At 34.9% G+C, this 23,661-nt stretch overlaps 1 protein-coding gene across 1 annotated transcript in view; it reads left to right on the top strand.

Annotated features, from left to right (window-relative positions):
- Dhc16F (Dynein heavy chain at 16F) overlaps window positions 1-23,661 on the top strand; it is a 103,882-nt gene that overhangs the window by 52,870 nt on the left and 27,351 nt on the right. The window contains exons 46-56 of the mRNA XM_089699995.1: window positions 5,364-5,453; window positions 5,692-5,888; window positions 9,891-10,053; window positions 12,198-12,280; window positions 17,223-17,334; window positions 18,356-18,481; window positions 19,945-20,105; window positions 21,230-21,371; window positions 22,136-22,321; window positions 22,643-22,815; window positions 23,324-23,504. Coding sequence (XP_089556121.1) covers window positions 5,364-5,453; window positions 5,692-5,888; window positions 9,891-10,053; window positions 12,198-12,280; window positions 17,223-17,334; window positions 18,356-18,481; window positions 19,945-20,105; window positions 21,230-21,371; window positions 22,136-22,321; window positions 22,643-22,815; window positions 23,324-23,504 — 1,614 coding nt within the window. The remainder of the gene's footprint in view (window positions 1-5,363; window positions 5,454-5,691; window positions 5,889-9,890; window positions 10,054-12,197; window positions 12,281-17,222; window positions 17,335-18,355; window positions 18,482-19,944; window positions 20,106-21,229; window positions 21,372-22,135; window positions 22,322-22,642; window positions 22,816-23,323; window positions 23,505-23,661) is intronic.

Below are 23,661 nucleotides of genomic sequence, written 5' to 3'. Positions count from 1 at the left end.
CACAACAATTTTTAGACTAAGAACATAACACAGAAGAATAAAAAAATTGTTATGAATTAATACGAATATTTTTTTTTCTTTTTTCCACAGTATCGTCTTTATGTTTAACTAAAAAGTATGTAAGGTTTCTCACAAGTATCTTCAAATTCTATATTGATTTTAAGTTAGGAAAAAACACCGTCCTATTGATTAATTACAATGTTTTTTTTCGATTAAACAACACATCATATAAGCCTTTATAATTTAGGTGCATAATGTTTTACATTACATAACACGCAAACAAACAAAGTGAAGTTATTATATTAATTGGCCAGAAGAGCCGGGATTATATACCCGACCTTACAAACTGCGTATGATGTATATGAGGTCACGAACTGCCCTACAAGTTGGGCCACTAAACTAGGTTACAAATTACGTAATAATTAAAATATTTAAAAAAATATGCCTTATATTGCTGACTCTACCGGTCAAGGGATAATGGGTAGCAAAAGCAAGAAATATAATCATTGCGACCATCGAATGGATTTTTAAAACACATTTTTAGCAATTATTATTGTAGTGTATATGTTGGTGATGAAACGAAAATGTATGTAGTAGAAGTTGTATTCCACGTACACGTTGTTTCACGGACCAAATGACCTTCTAAATGAAGGAAGACTATTTATCGCGTGTAAAATTAGTCCATAATTTTATTCTTGACTTGAAAAATAACTAACGGGATATACATATATTTTGATATTACTAAAAGAATGTTCAAGATTTCTTATTTAATTTTTATGCTCAAACTCAAGTACAAAACTTTTTTATTTATGAAAACAATTATAATTTTATTAGTGAAACTCATTTTTTAATGGAGGATAATTATAGATAGGATGAATTTACTAATAGTCACAACGAAAGCGCTGGATACAAAAGAAACTGTTAACATGCTACGCAGCTACACGGCTACGAAGCTTCAAGCTACGCGTGTAAAATAAAATTAACCTTTCTGCTACGCGGCTACACGTGTACATTGCTACGCAACCGCTACGTAGCTCGTGTACTTTTCCAACTAAGTTTTATGTTTCTTAATTCTTGAAAATTCATATTTTTCTTATTTTTCTTCATATTTACAAACCGCTTGGCTCAATTACCATAATCTTTTATTAAGCAATAAATAATATGCAAGTTTTCCTGACACAAAAATAATAAACATCCAATTTTATGCCGTTGTTCGGAAGTTATACGGACATTCAGACTTCTCTTCGTTTCGTTCGTTGGTTCGTTCGGCACTAACTGTATCTCAAAATGCTATTCTCATTCGTAATTGATATTTTTTTTTCCAATGTTGTGAGAATTACATAAATATTTTATTATTATTTACATACATCGTCTCAGCAATTTCTTATAACTTATACATGTACAGTCAGAAATAAAAGCAGTTATTATTGTTTACATTCGTAGCATAGGTCGGCTTCTTATTGTTGCGGTTCTTATATGACCACATTTCATGTATTCTTTCATGAATAAGAATTCAACGCACGTGTATTATTCTCTCGCATTGTCTTTATAAATCTAATTATTTATTTATAGTTAAAAAAACAGTTAGAACAAATTAATAGAAAGACGCCTAGCAATTTGTTTATTTGTAATCACGTGATATAACACAAACACTCGGCTTTGTTTACGTAAATTACACTTTAACCCTATATACATAAGTTGCAATACTCTATCATTTGACACCCGGCTTCCTGGAGCGTATTACAAAGCATCCCACGATAATCGACGCGCATATTGGACCGTCTCCTTGGTACAGTGGTTAACAGGCAGGCACAGTAGGCTGATCACCTACTTAATGTCCCTAAGAAAATCGATGTGTGAAATAGATGTATGAATAAAGCATCTGCCCGATACATAGGGGACACGGGACTTCACCTATATTGGACCGGATATGAATGTGCAATAGAATTGTATACAATATGGCCGGCGGATGCAGCCACCCGACCTGTTTCGGGGCCCGCTTATTGAAAACGATGCACACTAGAACACAATTGAATATGAGTATCTGAGTTGTGCGTGTGTGAGTAGATATTCGATTTTGAGAAGATATCTAGGTATATTGAGCGTGTATGAGTCGATTTTGTGTATGCAAGATAACATATTGTATGAATTCATTTGCAAAGTTTAGTTGTACAGTTTCTGCCTTAACGTGTATATATGGTATGAGTATATGTATAAAGGATAATAGGTTATATATGATAACGAAATTTGAATCAATTCTACATAAGTATTCGACTTTTTTGTGATCTTTAAAGAATATAATTTGTATGCATGAATGATAACACTTTATTTGCACCAATACAAACAACACAAACACTTCATACATTTACGCACAAAAAGGCGTAATAAAATATGAAATTGAACACAAATACTTGAAATTTCAAATTTAAAAATTATTTAAAGCCAATAATATATTTCGTTCATTTAATAAATGTTTGATACCCTTGTTTTTGACAATGTATAGAATACTAATATTGCGTAGAAGTGAAAGTTTATTGAGTTACACTATTTTCAGCTTGTATGCTATTCTTGATAATATTGTTATCTCGGTTTCAATCATGTTAAGCCCACACTCTGTTGAAACTTACCGTAAAAAACATACTACCATTTCATATCAACATGGATGCCAATAATTTCGAAATTAAATCATAACCTTGCATTTTTATAGCTTCAGGGGCAATTCACGGACAGTTAATAATATTTAATTTTATTACTTGAAGGGAAAAAGCTTCAAAGCGATTTTATATCATTTCCAAACTCAATCAAAACCCAATTGGCTATCTTATGTGAAAATATGATACATTTTTGTAGCTTTAGTGAAAGGACAGGACTATATTGAATTTTATAAATTGACGGAAAGCTACAAGCCAACCTTCTTCCTTATTATCATTTAAACATTCAATCAAAGTCCAATTCATTTGAAAATATAGTATATTTTTGTAGCTTCATTAGCAATATAATAATATTTCTTGTCAGGAAAGAAGCAACAATTCAAATGTTTGAAAATTCAAAATTCAGAGTGGCTAGTTCACACGAAAATAAGATTCTGTAGCTACATTTTCATAAGCACAAGGATAAATATAGAAACATATTGAATGAAATATAATTTCTTTTCAAATCTTTGTTGTGTCGCTACGGACGCTACGGACGCTACGCTCCACCTCCCGTAGCCACTGGCTACGTTTGTCGTAGAAAATTGGACACGAATATCTAGTTACATTTTTATTCACGAGAATAGTGAATTGAATTTTATTCAGCGAAATGTGTAATCAAATTTGATATGAATATAACAAAATGTTACTTTATGTTCGCACTGATTAGTTTCTGTTTAATTCTATTTTCTAGTCTAGAGTATTGAAATACAATAAATGAGCATATACAAGAAATATTATTTGTTTAATATGAAAAATGAAATATTAAATGTTTTCGAACGTGCTTGCGTTACAAATAGAGGCTTATTTGTTCACGCAGATTCCACACACGAAGATTAAATGATGCGTATTGTTTTCGTGAATCCTACGCAATCATTGCACTAGAACGTCAGTCCCCATACCATCAGTCTTAAAGCAGTACTATTTCCAGTGTGGAAAAAAGACAGCGCTATACAGGATGTATAGCGCCATCACTTTCCTACACTGGATATAATACTGCTATAAGACAAAATAGTAAACCAGAACTATGAATGTTGTTTAATGAGACTATTCGATTACAGACCTTTGCCGCTGACTGCTAAGTAGATAGCAATAGTTCGGAAGCCGAACTAATGAATGTGAAAGGCTTAATAATTGCACTGTTTGATATGGATGAATATTTATGCGTTGCGATATTTAAATTGCATTGTTTGGCTCTGATTGTTTCATCTCTACGCTTTGAAAACTATCTCCTATAAATTCATATCTATCTCCTATTTTTTATTAGACATACGTACTGTTAATTTACAGAATATTTGTAGGTTTTTAAATCTATGAGTTATTTTTTTGATTTGAACAGTTTATTAACTCATTCAAGTGTAAAGAAATAATGGTTAATAACTCTATTTATATACGCAATATAAAATTTACTTACGCACCGCAAAGCGCACATAAGCTCTAGGAAGCTTTATAGTTTATACCATAATCAGCATTGTCGGCCTAGTGCGGGTTAGTAGATATTATAAACATAAGTTTATATTATAATGCAGTTTCATAGCGGTTTTATAACATTGTTTTAGTATACCTCTTGCAGCAGTAATAATATTATGAATAATGAAAATTATATTGATTTATTTTCGATAAATAAACAGTTGCTACTATAATATGCCAAATATAATAAATGAATAAATAAATGTTTGATTGATATATACCTATCATTATATAGTTACCACCTAATGTATTTAGGCTATAGGCTATATATCATCACGCTACGACCAACACGCGTGGAGCCACGGGGGTGAAACCGCGCGGAGCAGCTAGTAATATAATAATATACTAAGTATGTGTACACTGTACATTGTACAACCCTCATTTCCCAATTGATGAAAACAACAATAAATTTCACACCGCCCTTGAACAACGTTACGAAGTTTACGAAAATGTTTCCCTTAACGTGCGGCAAATTTACACGTGCTCTCTGCTTACAAAATATTGCTCAACAAGTGTCAACTTTCTGTTTCGTCGTACGAAACTGAAAATTGTATTCGATACTTACAATAAGTAGCGCCATCTATTGAAAAATATAGGAAACAAAACCTAAAATGTGCATTCTCTCACAAAAAGTACAATAGGATTCATTATACTCGTATGGATTATATCGTATATCGTATATTAGTACAGCGAACAAAGAAATGCCATAAAAAATTAAATATGATAGATAATCTCGTAATGTATTGAGTTTCAAATTAAAAGCTTTTGTAGTCTTATTTTACAATGAGCTTAATGCATTTCTCCGTTCTCGTATCTGCCCGGATTATTGCGGTTTTCCTTTTGCTTTTGCGGTTTCAATTAATTGAGATCGATACGGTGTTGTTTTGAAATTATAAAGGCTTGTGAATTTGATGTTAGGTAGTAATCTATTGAGATTGTATCTCAAACATTTATTTTACAGGATTCTATTATAAAATTACAAACATAGGTATAATATTTAAGTTGATATCCTGTTTTGTTGAACCGTTTCCCACATTTAATTTGACCCTTATAAAAGTGATGACGGAAATCGAATTCTTAAAGCTTAGAATTTAGGCTTTCGAAATACTTATCTCGTCTTTAAATGATAAATAATTTCATTTAAAAGCAAATATAAACAAAAACCAAACACAATAGAGTAAATTTGTCTAAATTTGATGCCAGGGCATGGCGCTAGTGGCTCGCCTGAAAGTGGAACAAAAAGCAGCCGACGAGGTGAAGCAGGCTGTCATGAAGGATGAAGCTGAGGCTAAAGTTTGTATTTTCTTAGTATTCAAATAAATGCTTTAGTTCAGTGTACTTTTATATTACTTAATTTGCAACAAAATTTCTTCTGATGAGTTGTGAAAACGGAACATTGGATAACAAAACTATAATTATAAATTTTTCAAACTCAGTTATATCAAACGCAACACAGTCATTGTCCTTTACATTTTATAAATGCTTAAAATCATAACATGGACTACTAACATCTATATATCTATAAATATAGGTAAAGGCTGAAGAAGTGAAGCAGATAGCTGACGAAGCCAAGGCGGACCTTGCGCTAGCCATGCCGGCTATGGAAGCTGCTCAGAACGCGCTCAAGGCTCTCAATAAGGCAGATATAAATGAGCTGAAGGCATTCCAGAAGCCACCAGCTTTGGTTCGGTTCGTCATGGAGCCTGTGTGCATCTTGCTGGGCGCCAAGTTAGTAAACAAAAAAAAACTTGAGTGTAGTCTAATGATATTGTAAGTAAATAGGTTACCACCACAACGATCTTCAAAATCGGCACACTAACGCACACACTATTATACGTCAAAGTGAGATAGCACGATTCAACTATTGTGAGCGAAAAAGAGGCACTGAAGAAAAATGTGTCAATTAGCCACATTTCGAACGTGATTTTTTACTTCTAAAATCATTAGTGTAATAAGTTTATTTTTTAAGTGTCAATTAAATAAAGGTATTAAATCAAAGCAATTTTCTTTCAAACTCATTATTGTTATGCTGAAAACTTTTAATCATCGTTTTGTAACAAAGAGCTTTCCTCAAAAGTGAAATGAATTTACTCTATCGAATATTAATTTTCAATCAATTATATTAAAACGAAACTGCAGAAGATTACAGATATTTCTCTGAACCGATATTATTGCTAGTTGAAACTGATTGTAAAAGCATATTACATTTTGATTCACGGAATCTGATTTTAATATGCATCGTCCATGTTTGTTTTATTATCCTATTGGAGCATAGTGAAAACGTTACTGAGAAAGATTGTACGCAACGTTATTTTCATTAAAATGTTTCTGGTGAATAATGTTGTTTTAGATGACCTTATATTACTCAAATAATGGATAATTATAAGGGACAGTAATCATCTTAATATATATAAATCTCGTGTCACAATGTTTGTCCTCAATGGACTCCTAAACCACTTATAATAAAATTCGCACACCAGGTGCAGTTCGATCCAACTTGAGAGATAGGATAGTTTAAACATGTAGGTACCACGGGCGAAACCGGGGCGGACCGCTAGTACTATTATTATAAATGCGAAAGTATGTGAGGATGGATTAATGTTTGTTACTTTCACGCAAACTACTGAACCCGATCACAATGTAATTTTGTATGTAGCTAGCTGAAGACCCCGAATAAGATATAGCCTACTTTTTATCCCGAAAATTCTACAGAAACTGGAACTATGCGGGTTTTTCTTTGAAAACGCAGGCGAAGCCGCGGGCGGAAATCTAGTTATCATACTTTTAAACATAAACTACGCAAACTTTTATGCAAGTTTAACCTTTAACCTTTAATTGAACAAAGGCACAAAGTCTACTGTTAATTTAATTTTAACTCAAACGAAACCGTAACAATAGCCTAGTTTGCAATAAATACAATACACAGCACAATAGTTGTAACAACATCTATTCGTTTCATTGAAGAAGCTTATAAAGTCATTCGATTGTTATTTAAAAAGCAAATAATAACGACCCACTTGTTACTTCAGCGAATACTTATTGAAACAAAGTTATAATTGAAACTATTTTCCGTTTACATCTCGATGTGCATTTAAGTGTACTCAGCGAACTTTGTGCGCGGCGTGGAATAAATAATTTTCTGTTGCTAGGCGAACTTTATAGAGAGAACTTTGTAGAATATATTTCTGTTGCCATAGCAACGATCGTAACGTATCAAACTTGTTATTTTGTTGTTATTATTTTCTATCTTTCAACAAGTTTTCCATCGACTTCAAAAGAAAGCGACAGTTTTCAATTCGAATTTTTTTTTGGGTTTGTTATCTCAGAACTTTTGATGAACCGAATTAGATGATTCGTTTTTATTTGAAAGTTAGTGATTTCCGGTTGGTCCATTTAAATTTTGTCTTGTTCTGACAACTAACTTAAATTTTTGTTAAAAAATAATTTTTGTTTCACATTTTAATCAAATGCTGCAATATAGCTTTTGCTATTGGCAGCGAAGGAGATAGTAGTTTAAAGTCACTTAATATCGAGGTACAGGACGGCAGGAAATTAATAAAATCGCTTACACAAAGCAAGCGTCGCCCTTTGTTGCAGATACTATTTCTTAATAGTTTGAAGTGCAAATGCAATTTTTCCCAGCTTGATCCTGTCGCGCGGAATCTCGTATTTACTAAAAGCTCCCTTGATCTCTATTTACAGACCTTAATAAACTATAGCACGCAATATTCCGCTCGAAGAAATGTTATTTTGTACTGTTTTATGAAATGCACTCATTTCAGAAAATGTTAACTAGATATTTGCACGTTATGCGGCTTTCGCATCAACAATTTTCGCAGTAATATTGCGCTATATTTACCCACGGTTTTCTAACGGCTAGTGTAACGTTGTACAAAAAAGGGAACAGTATGCAATGTTGAAACACGACCCTATGGAATCTACAGGATTTCATATTTATCACGTACAAAGCTTAGTACGAATTCTAGATTACATACAGTTTTCAGAATAGTTATAGCCTGTACACTTGCATCAGACGGTGCGATTTCGTTCTCCATCCCTGGAAATATATTGGGTGACGAAATGAAATGAAATGATTTATTTTGCAAGAAATGTGGAAGATTTAAAGATGTTACATAATTCATTGTTCAGCACAAATCGCCAATTGATTGGCATGCAAAAATTAACAACAGAATGTCAGTGTACTACATAAATATCATTTTTTACAATTATATAATACTAGCGGTCCGCCCCGGCTTCGCCCGTGGTACATATTTACGTTTTCTCTACATAAGAACCATTCTCGTACTTCAAGGAATATAATAAAAAAAAGAATTATCGAAATCGGTTCAGCCGTTCTCAAGTTATGCGCTTACCAACACATTTTGGGATTCATTTTTATATTATAGATAATATGTCAACGATTAGATACCCTTTTTCACTTACAATTATACCAATTACCAATTACTACAAACATCATTTTCGACCATGAACCTACAGCTCTCCTATATGTATTACTATCTTTCAGCCCGCGGCTTCACCCGCTTTGTCTAAAACCTAATAGATTATATACTTAAACCTTCCTTTTGAATCACTCTTGTCTATTAAAAAAACTGCATAAAAATTTGTTGCGTAGTTTTAAAGATTTAAGCATACATAGGGACAGAAAAAGCGACTTTGTTTTATACCATGTATACATATACCAAAAAAATATCTATTTATCAGTCTTATTCTAATCCGTTAATACCAGTTTTGTACAGTTTGGAACTAGATGGCGATGTTTGAAATGTGCTGGAATAATTATTTCTATGTTTTTGTCCTAAAGGATGTAATTCTAGATCCTTGCTGAGATCCTTCAAAGGAGAAACTTTTGTATGGGTGTGCGGTAAAAGTTTCTTCTTATTACTGTAAACTTGAGCTACGGTACAAGAAGGTTCTTAATATATTTAGGGCTGATTTTTCAATCCTTGGATAAAAGTTATTCGTCGAATAATGTATAAAACTACCATTTTAAAAACGTATTCTAATTGTCCGTATTTGACAGTTTACGTGACATTTTAATATTATCGTGTAATACTTTATTGGACGGATAAGTTTTAACCAAGCATTGAAAAATCGGCCCTTATATTTCCACTTTCATAAAATAAATGCCATATTTTTCCTTTTAATATTCCTCTAAGGAACCAACACATAGACGTGATTGAATTTATCTTGAATAGACTGCAAGCGTTGCCTAGGTTACAGTCGAGCCCGGAAAAGTGCAGAAATCTTTTTGAAAAATTTAAAATTTCTTCGAATAGTGAAAACTTAATATTATTATAAAATTTGTTCGAACCGCACGCTCTATAGCTCTCTATAGCTATTATGAACAATAAAAGAAGTAGAAGTAAATTAAATTAAGCTCCGACAGTTGATTGAAATAATAATTGTTGCAGAACTTAATATTTTTACTGAGATAGATTTTTAGTAACAAAAGTTGGACATTTCTAATGCGATGGAATCCTGTGGTCTCGAGTCCGTTTATGTTGTATTTATTTAGAAATAAATATATTGGTAATATTATGAATAAGTAAACATTTCACAAAATTACCGATCCAAAGACACAACGTTCTACAGACAGACGTCTTATATTTACCTAAAAAGTGCCTTTTCACATTTGTGAAATAATAAATATACTTTTAAATAATACTAAAACTTGTACCAAGAACAAAAATAACAAAAACATTACTATAGGCCAGACTGGGACTCCACAAAGAAGCTTCTGGCAGATGTCAACTTCATCAGAAACCTGGAGGAGTATGACAAGGACCACATTCCCGACTCGCTGCTGAAGAAGATCAAGGTCTACCTCACGCACAAGGATTTCAACCCGGACACTGTGGTAAAGGTGTCAAAGGTACTGATATTATGATTTCTATGACCATACCTAGTGTATATAGCAATTGCTATGTCTCGAATGTGTGAGTGAATGTGTGGTTATAGGTCAAAGGTCGGTGTGTGAAAGTAATAAGTATTTTTTAAAGGTATGTAAAAAAGAGGTTTCTCTTGAAATAGTGTATGATTATTATTTATGTAGAAAGTATATATTATGTATAAAAAGAGCAAGCGTTACTTTCCTTTATTAAAAAAAATACAAAAAGTAATTACGATCTCGATCTTTAAATCTTATACAGATTGATATATTAAATACAGATGTAAAGAAAAAGATTTTATTTCACCCCCACGATCAGTTTTCTAATGGTAACTTATTTTATTTTCTTCCTATAAAAAATATTTATCAGTACCACAATGAAGTATATCGGAACTATAATATTTATTAAGGACAAATTAAACCAATTAGGACTATTTCTATTATAAAAACCTACTATTTTTCTTCTAACATAAATCCGAAGGTGATCATTATCATGTTATTTTCCCTCAGAATATTACTTTAACAACTGAGAAAACTTTATTGGAAAAATATTTTCATCATGTTATTTTTCCAATTGAATTAATGCTAACTGGAGGAACTAGACATGAAATTTTCCATCGTTAACATTATCATAACAAACTGCCGTCAAGTTATTTGTATTCAATACCTCATTATATCGGAATAAATAAGAAATCAAATAATAAATGCAATATTATGGAATTGTAAAGGCGATCACTCGATTCAATTTAATTGAAAACTTACAAATGATAATTATTATGTTCGCTGTTGCTTCTTTAAATAGCACAATTATGAAGATAAGAAAAATATTATCAATTCACTGAATACTGACAGCATAACAATGTAACTAAAAACTTTATTCAGTGCTTTAGCGAACTTAGTTTTCATTGTTCTTTCCTTTAAAGTTTTTAGAATAGAAACTATTTCGTAAAATTTTACTAGCAATTATTATTTGCACAATCTTTTCACGATTATTTTTCAATGAAGTTGAACATTAATCTCACCTTTTCTCCAGAGTGTTCATTATTAATAATTTAATGTGTGTTTTTATCTAAAATAATACATATTGGGTAATAAAAACATCAAACTAGTTCCATATTGTTTCATTTTAACACAAAAATATACTAACGAACGCGGCAAACTATGTTCTGCGAGAACACCCTTATTACCTTAGGTATAACAAATAGTTTACGACATACCTATTCACAGACCTACCGAATATTATAAACAAAATATATATATACATACAATTCGGTCGTACGGTGTATGATTTAAATATATTTTTATTTATAAAAATACACAAACTCTTGTAATCAGAATCGAAAGTTGGTAAAAATATAAGAACCAATGGCAAGTTATTCAACGATTTTATTGATCAAGAAAAAAGCATTAAAAATGTACGGTAAAAATTTTCCATCATGACGTAGTCTGTTAAGTGTGGGCGTGTAAACTTGAAAGCAAAACGAATACTAAAAAACTTGAAGTTACACTTTATTGAAAAGATAATCGTGCTATTTATACGTAAAATTTTTCTATTTAAGTTATGATCAAATATACAACGTGGCTTTCCTGGAATTATTCCCCTTCGACTATTTAAGTCTCTCTGACCTCTATTGAAGATACGCTAAATCTATATTGAAGTGTCTATTTCGAATAAATTGAACTGAAAAGCGGATTCAATTTGCGGTTCACTGGCTAATTAGAGAATAATATTCTCCTCAAAGTTAGCGAACATATTAGTTTCTGTAAAGGGAATTTGATAGAATCAACCTGATTAATAAGTTAAATAATTAAAAAAGGTAAAATTTAATTATTAATTTAATTAATGGTTATGTACTCTTAACACAATTGAACTAATATTTACTGAAATACTTCGTTATTTATTTTAAAGTAATGAAAAACTATAAATACCAAGTATCGATCGTATATACAACCACTTTGCCACTTTTATCTTTGTTTACATGCATATATTTTTCCTGCTTATCTTTTACGTTGTTTTATCTAAATAAATATTACATTTCATGTCTATAACAATAAATCTGAAAGCTATATACAAATCTTATGAATGATTTCTATAATGTGGAGATTTTCAAAACAAATTTTGCGACCAGGTATGTCGATCCATGGTGCTATGGGTACAAGCGATAGACATGTACGCAAAAGTGTTCAGAGTCGTCGAGCCGAAGATTTTGAAGTAAGTACTTAATACGTATGTTTGTTCCAATTCTTTACTCACAATCGTACCGTGATAACTAACAAATCCTCACAAATATTGAAATTCGTGTTGTTTGTCTACGTTTCACTTCGCAAGGGATCAATTTTGTTATATGATGTATTTTTAAACATCTCGTTTCGATGGAAATTTCCTTCAGCTATAAAAGCGAAGCCCCGGGCGAAAAGCTAGTGTTAAATATTTCTAGACACCAAGTTTTCTAAAGTTATTTTTTTTAATGTAGCACTTATCATAAATAAACCTAATATTAAATACTAGATAATACTAATAGTAGATCGATAATCAGACTGAACTATTACAAGTTTCAAACTACAATCAGCACGGTATTAATATTGGAGCTTATATTCGTTGGCAATGGAATCACAACACTCGATTCAATAGAATGTTGCGATTCCAATAGAGTCTATTGAAAGGGAATTACTGCATAATATTACCTATTGAATAGATTTTAATTAGCTGGCCCTGCAGTGTGTCCTGTAAGACTACTTTTCGTGGGAAACGCTTTTTTTATGTGGGTATAACTGTATTTTTTAAATTTTATTTTATTCGAATATTCTGTTCTATTCACTATCTACTAACGCCAGCCTAGTGCATGCAGAGCGTTGGACAATGACGTAATTCCGGCCGGTCATAATCAACGAAAGATCCCAGGATTCAAATCTAATCCACTGGGTCTTTGTGACACTAGTACAAGCAAAGTCCTTTAGGCTACGGACCGATGGTTGAAATTTGACTAGGTATTCTAAAGTCTTCTATGTTCACTGTATATCACAATGAAACACACAAGTCACAAATCTTTGTATAACAGATATGTAATGAGTATGAAATACATCTTCTTTATAATACGCGAAGAAATAATGCTAAAAATTAAAATACGTACAATTAATCGATCCGCATGTAATACATACCTAGATACATATTTTCAGTCCTTGATTATAACAATTCCTCGATTTAGTCTAATTTTCCTGCGATTTTTGCTGTATCCTCAGTTTGTAAACATCTACATACTTAATTCATGACCTACATAGTTCGAAATAAAATCCAAAAATAGGGCAGCAAAAAATATCTAATTCAAACAGCACATATAAAATTCCCAACGTTTAAATAGCTCAATAATCAATATTCAAAGCGTAGGTAACTAGGTAGGCGTACCTATACAAAATACAAGGACAGATTCGTTTATTGAGTCGTATACACCATGAAGGTAATAAGGAAGGAATCTGTACGTAAATATAGACACGAGATGGTGCGAGAAATCATAGATATATATCTAGTCAATACGACTATACTAATTGTTACTGGATAATTTTCATACATTAGGGTAAAATTGGTGTTTTATTCCATATAACAAATAAACTAGGTATAGTCTAATCAATAAAAATTTACTTCCAAATTCCAATTATTTATTATTATATACTATAAAGCTACACTACCACTCACTGACATCGGGTTTCTCGGAAACTACGCGGAAAGTTGGGGGGATTTTGACGTGATCGTGTAGAGGTGCGCCGAGTGACCACCGGAAAAATATAGCGATCTGGATCATCTTCGAAAACCAAGTGGACCCCTGGAGGTGCGCAAAAACGGTGGTACCTGGAGGGGGGGTGTCTGAACAAAAAATGCTCGGAACTGATGGCGATTACCAGGGGTGGTGGAAAAATGGGGATTTTCGCGAAAACAAGATGGCCGCCGTACTTTGCCAAAATCGCCGTTTATGAATCCTTACGTCTCAAATTTGGCACACGTGCTCTGTGCGAGCCGGCGAATCGATCGGTGCCCCGTTCGAGTGGCTCCGGGCCCCAGTTTCCGACTTCCATACAACGTAAAATCCAACGGCCCGCGGAAACGGTGCGAGTTGGGTGGGGGGTGTCGGAACTAAAAATGATCACCACCCTGGGACGCTACCAGGGAGCCATAGTGGGTCGCTCGATTTTGGAATTTTTCCATTTTTGGCGCAAACATAAAAACGTAAATTTAGACGAGGTGGCGCAACGGAGAAATACACCAATGATGCATTCGCACTCCCCCAGCTCCCAGGATATCCAGAAAAATACGAAATCTTAAACTTTCCCTCATCTCGCGAAGACGGTCAACGGCCCGCGCAAACGGTAGCAGCTACATCTGGGGTGCTCAAACTAAAGTTGGAGTAGACCTCGAGCAATTACCACAGATAGTGAAAAAAATTCAAAATGGCGGAAAAAATGGCCGCCGCCATACAAATGCTAAAATGGCCATCGCTGGTCCGATCGCGCTGAAACTTGGCACAGGGGCTTTAATCGAGCCGCACATTAAGTTGGCATACTCATAATCGAGTTTCCATCGCTGGTCTCCGAGTTTCATACAACGCGAAATTCGACGGCTCTCCGAAACGGCGCCAGATAGGTGGGGGGTGTAGAACTAAAAAATGATCAGAAACATGGGGCGCTACCAGGGCAATCGAGAAATTTCAAATTGGACGCAATTTTTTTTTCAAAAATGGCCAATTTTTCAAAGCAAGATGGTGGCGCCGGTTACTTTACGATCGGTCTGAAAATTGATTTCTGTGCTCTAATCGGCCAGATTTACAAAACTGCATACTCAGAATTTCTCTCCGACCCTCGGTTTCCATTTTCCATACATCACGAAATTCAACGGCTCTCTGAACCGGTGGCAGGTAGGTCGGGGTCGCCAAAGTAAAAAATGCTTCAAAACCTGGTCCGCTTCCAGGCATATAAAAATTTTTGGTAAAAAGCGAAATTTTTTTTTTCGAAAATTTTGTATGGAAATTTCCATAGTAGGAAGGGTAATTGAATAGCAACGGCAAAAGACGGCGCCGCGGGCTGCTTGCTGCCCGCGCACCGCGCAACCTCGAAGGTCGACAGCCTCACGGAGTAGAAAACGTGTTAGGTTAACTTTTGAACTACCCCACGAGCCAAGCGAGCGAAGCGAGCGATTCGTGGCAGCGGCCGGCGTAAATATTCAAATAGTAGCGAGGAGCGAAGCGACGAGCGTTTTAGGTTAACTTTTGAACTACCTACCGCACGAGCCAAGCGAGCGAAGCGAGCGAGTCACGGCAGCGGCCAGCGTAAATATTCAAATAGGTAGCGAGGAGCGAAGCGACGAGCGTCTTAGGTTAACTTTGAACTACCTACCGCACGAGCCAAGCGAGCGAAGCGAGCGAGTCGCGGCAGCGGCGGGCCTAAATATTCAAATAGGTAGCGAGGAGCAAAGCGACGAGCGTGTTAGGTTAACTTTTGAACTACCTACCGCACGAGCCATGCGAGCGAAGCGAGCGAGTCGCGTCAGCGGCCGGCCTAAATATTCAAATAGGTAGCGAGGAGCGAAGCGACGAGCATGTTAGGTTAACTTTTGAACTACCCCACGAGCCAAGCGAGCGAAGCGAGCGATTCGTGGCAGCGGCCGGCGTAAATATTCAAATAGTAGCGAGGAGCGAAGCGACGAGCGTTTTAGGTTAACTTTTGAACTACCTACCGCACGAGCCAAGCGAGCGAAGCGAGCGAGTCACGGCAGCGGCCAGCGTAAATATTCAAATAGGTAGCGAGGAGTGAAGCGACGAGCGTCTTAGGTTAACTTTTGAACTACCTACCGCACGAGCCAAGCGAGCGAAGCGAGCGAGTCGCGGCAGCGGCCGGCCTAAATATTCAAATAGGTAGCGAGGAGCAAAGCGACGAGCGTGTTAGGTTAACTTTTGAACTACCTACCGCACGAGCCAAGCGAGCGAAGCGAGCGAGTCGCGTCAGCGGCCGGCCTAAATATTCAAATAGGTAGCGAGGAGCGAAGCGACGAGCGTGTTAGGTTAACTTTTGAACTACCTACCTACCTACTTTTGAACTGGCCGGCGTAAATATTCAAATAGGTAGCGAGGAGCGAAGCGACGAGCGTTTTAGGTTAACTCTTGAACAGTTTATTATGAAAAGTCACTGCCCGCTATCGATTAGACACTTCAAAATAATGAAATTCGGGGATCACGTTTCAAAAATTTTACCAATATTTGAATAAGTAATTTATAAACAGTTTCGACTGACTGTAGAATCACTGTTAGCAGATGTAACAAATGGACAGGAAATTCGAATGCATTTTCAAATGACTGAAGATTTCTGCCCTGGGATGAGCCGCGAGCTGCTTGCAGCTCGCGCGCCACGCACCCTCGAAGGTGGACAGCCCCCCCGAATAGAAAATATTTGAATGGGAAATTTATAAGCACTTCCGATTGACTATGGAATCGCTGTTAGCAGATAATAACAAATTGACGGGGAATTTTAATGCATTTTCAAATGACTGAAGATTTCTGCCCTGGGATGCTTCGCGGGCTGCTTGCAGCCCGCGCACCACGCACCCTCGAAGGTGGACAGCCTCCCGAAGTGGAAAATACTTAAATGGGGAATTTATAGGCATTACCGACTGACTGTAGAATCGCTGTTAGGAGATGTAACAAATGGACAGGAAATTCGAATGCATTTTCAAATGACTGCCCTATTGCTTCAACCCAGGGGCAAAAGGGGCTCGCGGGCTGCTTGCAGCCCGCGCACCACGCACTCTCGAAGGTGGACAGCCTCCCGGAGTGGAAAATACTTGAATGGGGAATTTATAAGCATTACCGACTGACTGTAGAATCGCTGTTAGCAGATGTAACAAATGGACAGGAAATTCGAATGCATTTGCAAATGACTGCCCTATTGCTTCAACCCAGGGGCAAAAGGGGCTCGCGGGCTGCTTGCAGCCCGCGCACAACGCACCAGCTAGTTTTATGTTATAAATCTAGATAGTAAGAAATACGGCTTAACTTATAAAACTCAAATCGTTACTTATTTAGCTACAAGATATTATTAGTCTGCAGAATTTCAAGCAACACTAGCTATACATGACGACTTAATTAATTACGATACTAAAAATGCATCTATAGACACAAAGAAGCGGCGGCCATTTTGAAAAGTGTAATGGCGGTGCTTCGCGCCAAGCAGAAGGAAGTTGAAGCCATAGAAGCACAGCTTGCAAAAATGTTGGACGAACTAAAGGTAATGTAGCTAGTACATTTACAATTTGTACCTACAGCAAGATGAGAGAAATGATATTTTTTAATATAAAATAAACTTTCTATTAGTACTACCTATATCTTTCGCATTACGTTATATTGCAACAGCCTTCTGACTATTTTTTGGTAAATATATGAGTATTAATATCGATCATAATTACTCAATTACATCTGTATCATATAAAATTATCAAAATGCAACATAAGCAAGTAATCGTATGTAAACCTACAAACATAAACAAATCCTTCGGGCATGTTGATATGAAACGTAAATGTAAATCATGGTAATTCGAATAAATTCAATACTGTATGTTTGTTCAAGTTTCACATACCATAGGGCTTATAATTATTAAAATTATTAACACAATATCATCGCATAATAGTACAATTACTTCAAACATATTCATAACGTTTTAAATTATATTGACGTACTGAAAAGCGTTACGATAAAAGCGCGCAATAGGGCAAAACTTCGTTTCACGTTACTGGCAAATATTTCACTTCAATGTATTATATTATTCTTATAATCAACTTCAGGGCTTATACTATGTCCTTGTTAACTACAAGCTGTTAACAGCTTAATAAATTCTTACCTTCAACTAGATACTATTCGCTATACCATATACTTAGTAATGAAAGCTCCATCCAAGTTTTTAAATACCCTGGGTTCAAATTTGATCCAAATCCATTAAACTATAAGTGCACAAAGCAATAAATATTCATAATATGAACTGCATAAAAAAGATTACCAAAAAGAGCGTTTCGCGCACAATGTATTTTTGCATAAAAATAAATATATTTTCACGGCGTATAAATAATAGATTATAATATTATGTCCAGGGCAGTTACCACGATGTCTTTTAATAGTATTATTTCCAGTGTGGGACAGTGATGGCGCTAGACGACCTACATAGCTCTCTCATCTTTCAGACTGGAATTAATAATGTTTTAAGACTTCACGGTAGCTCTCCAGATGTTGATAAAATGCTATATATAAAACGTTAGGTGGTAGAAGAGGAGCGATTAAAACTGCAAGCTGACGTGGACTTGGCTGCAGCAAGGTTGTCTAGAGCTGGGAAACTAACCCAGGCTCTGGCGGATGAAAAGACGAGATGGGAAGACAGCGTGGAAGTAAGTATTATTAACATTAGACTAGTTAGGTAGGTATTTCTGTAAAGGATTACAGAAATTTTCAGGTTTGCAGTGGCCAAGATACTTCTTATGTTAGATCTGATTTAACTTTCGGTGGTAAAAATTCGGTAGAAGGTTTCAACCAAAAAAGTATTACTAGGATCAGACGTAAAGACTTATTTAACATATGTTTATAGAATTACCTACTTTTGAACAAGATCATACATATTTATTGCAATTAAGCATTATAAATATAGGTACTAGTTACTACCTCTGTATATTAGAAAAATATTGCCTACTGAACTAAAAAGAAAATAGGTTTGCACGCTTTTTTATTTTGGTGGACAATGTTTAGTTTCCGCTGATAGTTTCCCACCATTTATTTGCATAACAAATTGCGCAAATTTGCATATGTTTGCTCTCTCCATTAACATCCAACATTTTTCAGGGCGACGAGTGCAATTTGAAATTAAATTGTGGAGTAAATTAATTGTTTAAATAATAACAGAAGCTTGTTCCGATTTTTTGTTTCATTAATATTATGTGTATTAGGTATCAAGATAATAAGTACTTATACATGGTAATGTAGATCTCTAATATTTAGTTTTATAGCATTCTGTTCGAATCCCGCCGGCCGCCTGGTAATCGATTGTTTTCTATTCTTAAAAAAACTCCCCATGAAGGTCTCTCTTTAAGGCTCTTAACTTTTTAATGTTAGAGCGGGCAACCGTATTAATTATTCACAAAAGGCATCACCACCGTCCATGGACATTTGCAAAGGTAGAGCCTGCAAATGAGATCCGCTTTTAAAGGAACAGGAAGCAAGCCTCCAGCTTATTTTAATGTTGTTTCAATGACGTTGCTTTTGCTTTAACGTCAATATTTTAATAGTGACATCAAAGGTGATCAAAGGATATTGTATTAATTGCTCGTACAACAAATAGGATATTTCAATTCTCATGCAGAATGTACACGTCGAAAACAGGTTATTGGAAAATACAATAACATATTTTGTTTGACCAAGAAATAAACTCCACGTTGGATTTTTATATGAATCAACAAATAAATAATTTAATAAAGTTCAATTGTCCATTTTTTTTATTGGTAATATCGGCCATTTGTATGAACCACAGTTTAAAGTCCAATACACTAATCAATTTTTCACAGCACACGTCATTGTTACAACAGACAAGGCCATAGTAAATGCATGGGAACTGAACCCTTGAACTTTAGATATTATATAGTGCACGAAGATATCGAAAAGTTGAATTAGCTGTTTTTCCATATAACAAAGAAATAAAGAAATTAATACCATAGACCAATATAACACCATATAACACTTGCATATAACACCAATTTAAAAAGTAACCAAGTTTAAACTAACTCACGAAAAATTATAGCGGTTTATATAGGTACATATACTCTCATATTGTACCAAATTAACCACCAACTCCCAACCCCAGGCAGCGACATACAAGCTGAAATGCACAACGGGTGACATCATCATAGCGTCCGGCTGCATCGCGTACTTTGGAGCGTTCCCGTCGCACTACCGTCGCGAACTGGAGACCAAATGGGTGGAGCACTGCCATGAGCTGGAGATACCCTCGTCTGATACCTTTGAGTATGAGTTTATATCGCTATAGACCATCTGTATATAACTAGTTCTATGTAAAGACTCTTTTAGACTCGATTTTGCCCTACTCTTTATGTATTTGATATCAACACGCCTTTATTAGCTCCACCTGTATGTTTGTATGTAATAGACACGTTTAGACTCGATTTAGAACCACTTCAAACCAAAATTGAATTTAAAATTTGTAAGTACATGAACGAACGAATAAGAATTTATCGCAGTAAAGAGTTTTTTTTTTTGTATTTTAACGTAAAAATGAAACCCAAAAACTCACATTTAGCCAAGTAGACTTCGTTTAGAAGCTCTTTTTAAAAATATCACAATCAAAAAATACAGCTGAATAATAATTAAGCACCCGTTCGGAAAGCAGGATCCTCAGAGACGGCATACGTATTTTTTCATCTACACTAATATTATAAAGAGGAAAACTTTGTTTGTTTGTTTGTTTGATTGTAATGAATAGGCTCATAAACTACTATACCGATTTTAAAAATTCTTTCACCATTCGAAAGCTACATTATCCACGAGTAACATAGGCTAGGTTTTATCCCGGAAATCCCACGGGAACGGGAACTATGCGGGTTTTTCTTTCAAACGCGGGCGAAGCCGCAGGCGGAAAGCTAGTAGGTAATAAGTTAGATCGAACTACCTGTGAAGTAAAAAGGTCGATCCGATGAACTCGAGACTGCCGTGTGTACACGAGCGAAAAAGATACATATTATATTCAATTGGTTGCAATTGCGAATAAAGTTTTCACTTCTCGCACACTCAATTTTATTTTAATTGCCACTTAGACATCTGGTTATTATGAGCTATCTAATATGGGCTCTAATTTAATTCGAATTTGACAATATACAAGCAGATATTATGCACATGATATTAAAACTAGCCATTTAATAATTATGTTTCTTATTTAATTTAAAACACATAATCAATTTAATTGGTTAACCTATTATTTCAAAATTGCTGAATTCATTACTTCGATTACGAACTTATGACAAATATGTACCTACCTATCTAAAGATGTTCATCAGAGCTAGACTAATAATCATCAAAATTATTAATTTCCACTCAATTCTTTCGAAAGAGTTTCAAGGCAACCCCTTTCACAGTCTTATATCAGTAATGGCTGACTCGTACACTGTGAGGACGTGGAACGCCCAGGGTCTTCCACGAGACGCTGTGTCCACTGAGAACGGCATACTGGTGACCAGAGCGGGAAGGTGGCCCCTAACTGTAGATCCACAGGAGCAGGTGATAATAGTGAACAAAATTTAAAAGTAACATTGCCTGAAGTCTGCACATTAGTAATAAATACCACAGACTGTATAAGTTTAAAGCGCAAAAGAAAACTCCCATCTGAAAGCAAAACATGTAATGAAGACTCAAAAATATTTTTCAGGGACTTTGTAATAGTAGCACGCTCTTTTTAATTAAAAATACATGATTTCGATATTATTTTACATCAATGGGTGGTAAGAGCCCTGGTGGTCAACAAGTATAAATTATTATTTTGGCCTTTAAAAATATTATTTGAACATTCAGTTAACGAAGATGTTATCCAAACGCTGCAAGTTAACAGTACCGATTCATAAATCTTTTCATTTTAAATTCATTCTGTTTTGTTTTAATTCTATAAATGTTACTTTTCTTTATTTAATTATTTATCTCAAATTTAATGATGTTTTGTCTAAGGTTGTTTGTAAACAAGATGTCGCACTTAACTGAAAATTCGATGTAATTAGAAGTTTCTTCAGTATTATTTACTTTTGTAAAAATTATTTTGTTTTTCTCACAATTTTTCCAATACTGTGTTGGCGTTCATTTGTATTTTATGTTCATAGTGTAATTCACAATAGCCGTAAGGTGCTTTTAGGAGTAAGAATAGAAAAAACATCACTGTCGTTAAGACAACGAGTCGACAAGATAATTCTTGAAACTTTGAAAGACATTTAATTATGTCTATTAATGGATTTATATGATTTTGAAATCACATAGACAATGAAATCCTCTCGCAGGCAAATAGGTGGATAAAAAGCATGGAGCGAGACAATGGTCTTCAAATCACGAAACTATCTGACCCTGGCTACCTTCGTATCCTGGAGAACTGCATCAGACTCGGTTGGCCTATGCTCATTGAGGACCTAGGAGAGGCCCTAGAAGCCACTCTGTCACCGGTGCTCTTAAAGCAGACTTTCCTACAGGTAATCTTGTGATAAAAGTGTGTTTCCAACCCATAGATCTTGCTGATTGCTTCTTGAACATTTGCATTGCAAATAATCCGGTTTACAGCCCAGCGTAGTCTAAGGAAATTTCCGTGTGAACTTTATTTCAAAAAAGTGTATAGTTTCTCTCCACAGTCTTACCTCTCGAGACACAACGATCATGTCACAAAATCGCTCCTTTACATAAAAGGAAGGCAAGCAAACACTCGCACTGCATATCAGATTTTTTCTCTTTATTATGGGTCAATAAAACGTGAAAAATACGAAATTCTATTTAAATTCGAGCCGTATTCCCTTTAGGCCGGTCGCCTGCTCATCCACCTCGGCGACAGCGACATAGAGTACGACACGAACTTCCGCTTGTACCTCACGACTAAGCTCGCCAACCCGCACTACTTGCCCGAGATCTGCATACAAGTGACGCTCGTCAACTTTACTGTCACACTGTCTGGCCTGGAGGAACAGTTGCTGGCGTGAGTCTTGTAGCGTGATAGCTATGTGAAATGTTTTACAGGATTGTGGTATTTTTAAAGTCACAATCAAACATTTATTTAGTCAACTAGACTTATTTTACAAGCTCTATTAAGCCACTGGTTTGGAAAGTAGTAGACAACCCACAATAAACTTATTGTTAGCAATGTAAAGCATGTGTATACTATATTTATGTGAAAAATGTTCTGTATATTGTGAGAAATCTAATGTAATAAAATGATATTTCTAAATCCTTGAGTTCAGTCCCAATTATATTACGTCGGGTATTACGTCGAGTGTTGATAAAATATCAAATCAAACGAAAAAAATCAGCACACATTTGAATAAATGAAGACTCATAAGATCTTACGGATTTTTTTCCTTAATTTTGACTGATCTTTAATCATCGTATTCCTGACCTCATTCTTACACAAATTTCGAATTTACCAAAAAAATAATGAATTCCTTCTCGATAAATAAAATAATTATCCCATTATTAATATCATACAGTGATGTGGTTCGTCTAGAACGACCGGACTTAGAAGTACTTCGAACAGAACTCATAGTACGAATTAATGCTGACAAAGCAACACTACTGGAAATCGAGGACAAGATCCTACGCCTGCTGTATGCTTCCTCTGGGAACATTCTGGATGATGAGGAACTTATAGAAACTTTGAATGAGAGCAAGGTAAGGAACGGAATAAATTAGTTGTAGGTAATCGTTAGGTAGATACAATATACAAAATCACCATGTGAATGTAGTGTAAAATTTGTCATAAGTAACTTGAATTTTAACCGTATTTTTTAATGATAATTAAAAAAATAAATACAATGTATGCTTTCAC

The sequence above is a fragment of the Colias philodice genome, chromosome 1 (assembly GCF_061535455.1).
Source record: "Colias philodice isolate Cphi_HAF_F1 chromosome 1, ilColPhil1 Martin Lab GWU primary, whole genome shotgun sequence".
Lineage (NCBI taxonomy): Eukaryota > Metazoa > Arthropoda > Insecta > Lepidoptera > Pieridae > Colias > Colias philodice.
The sequence above is the reverse complement of the archived record's forward strand: the minus strand, read 5'-3'. Positions and strand labels throughout refer to the sequence as shown.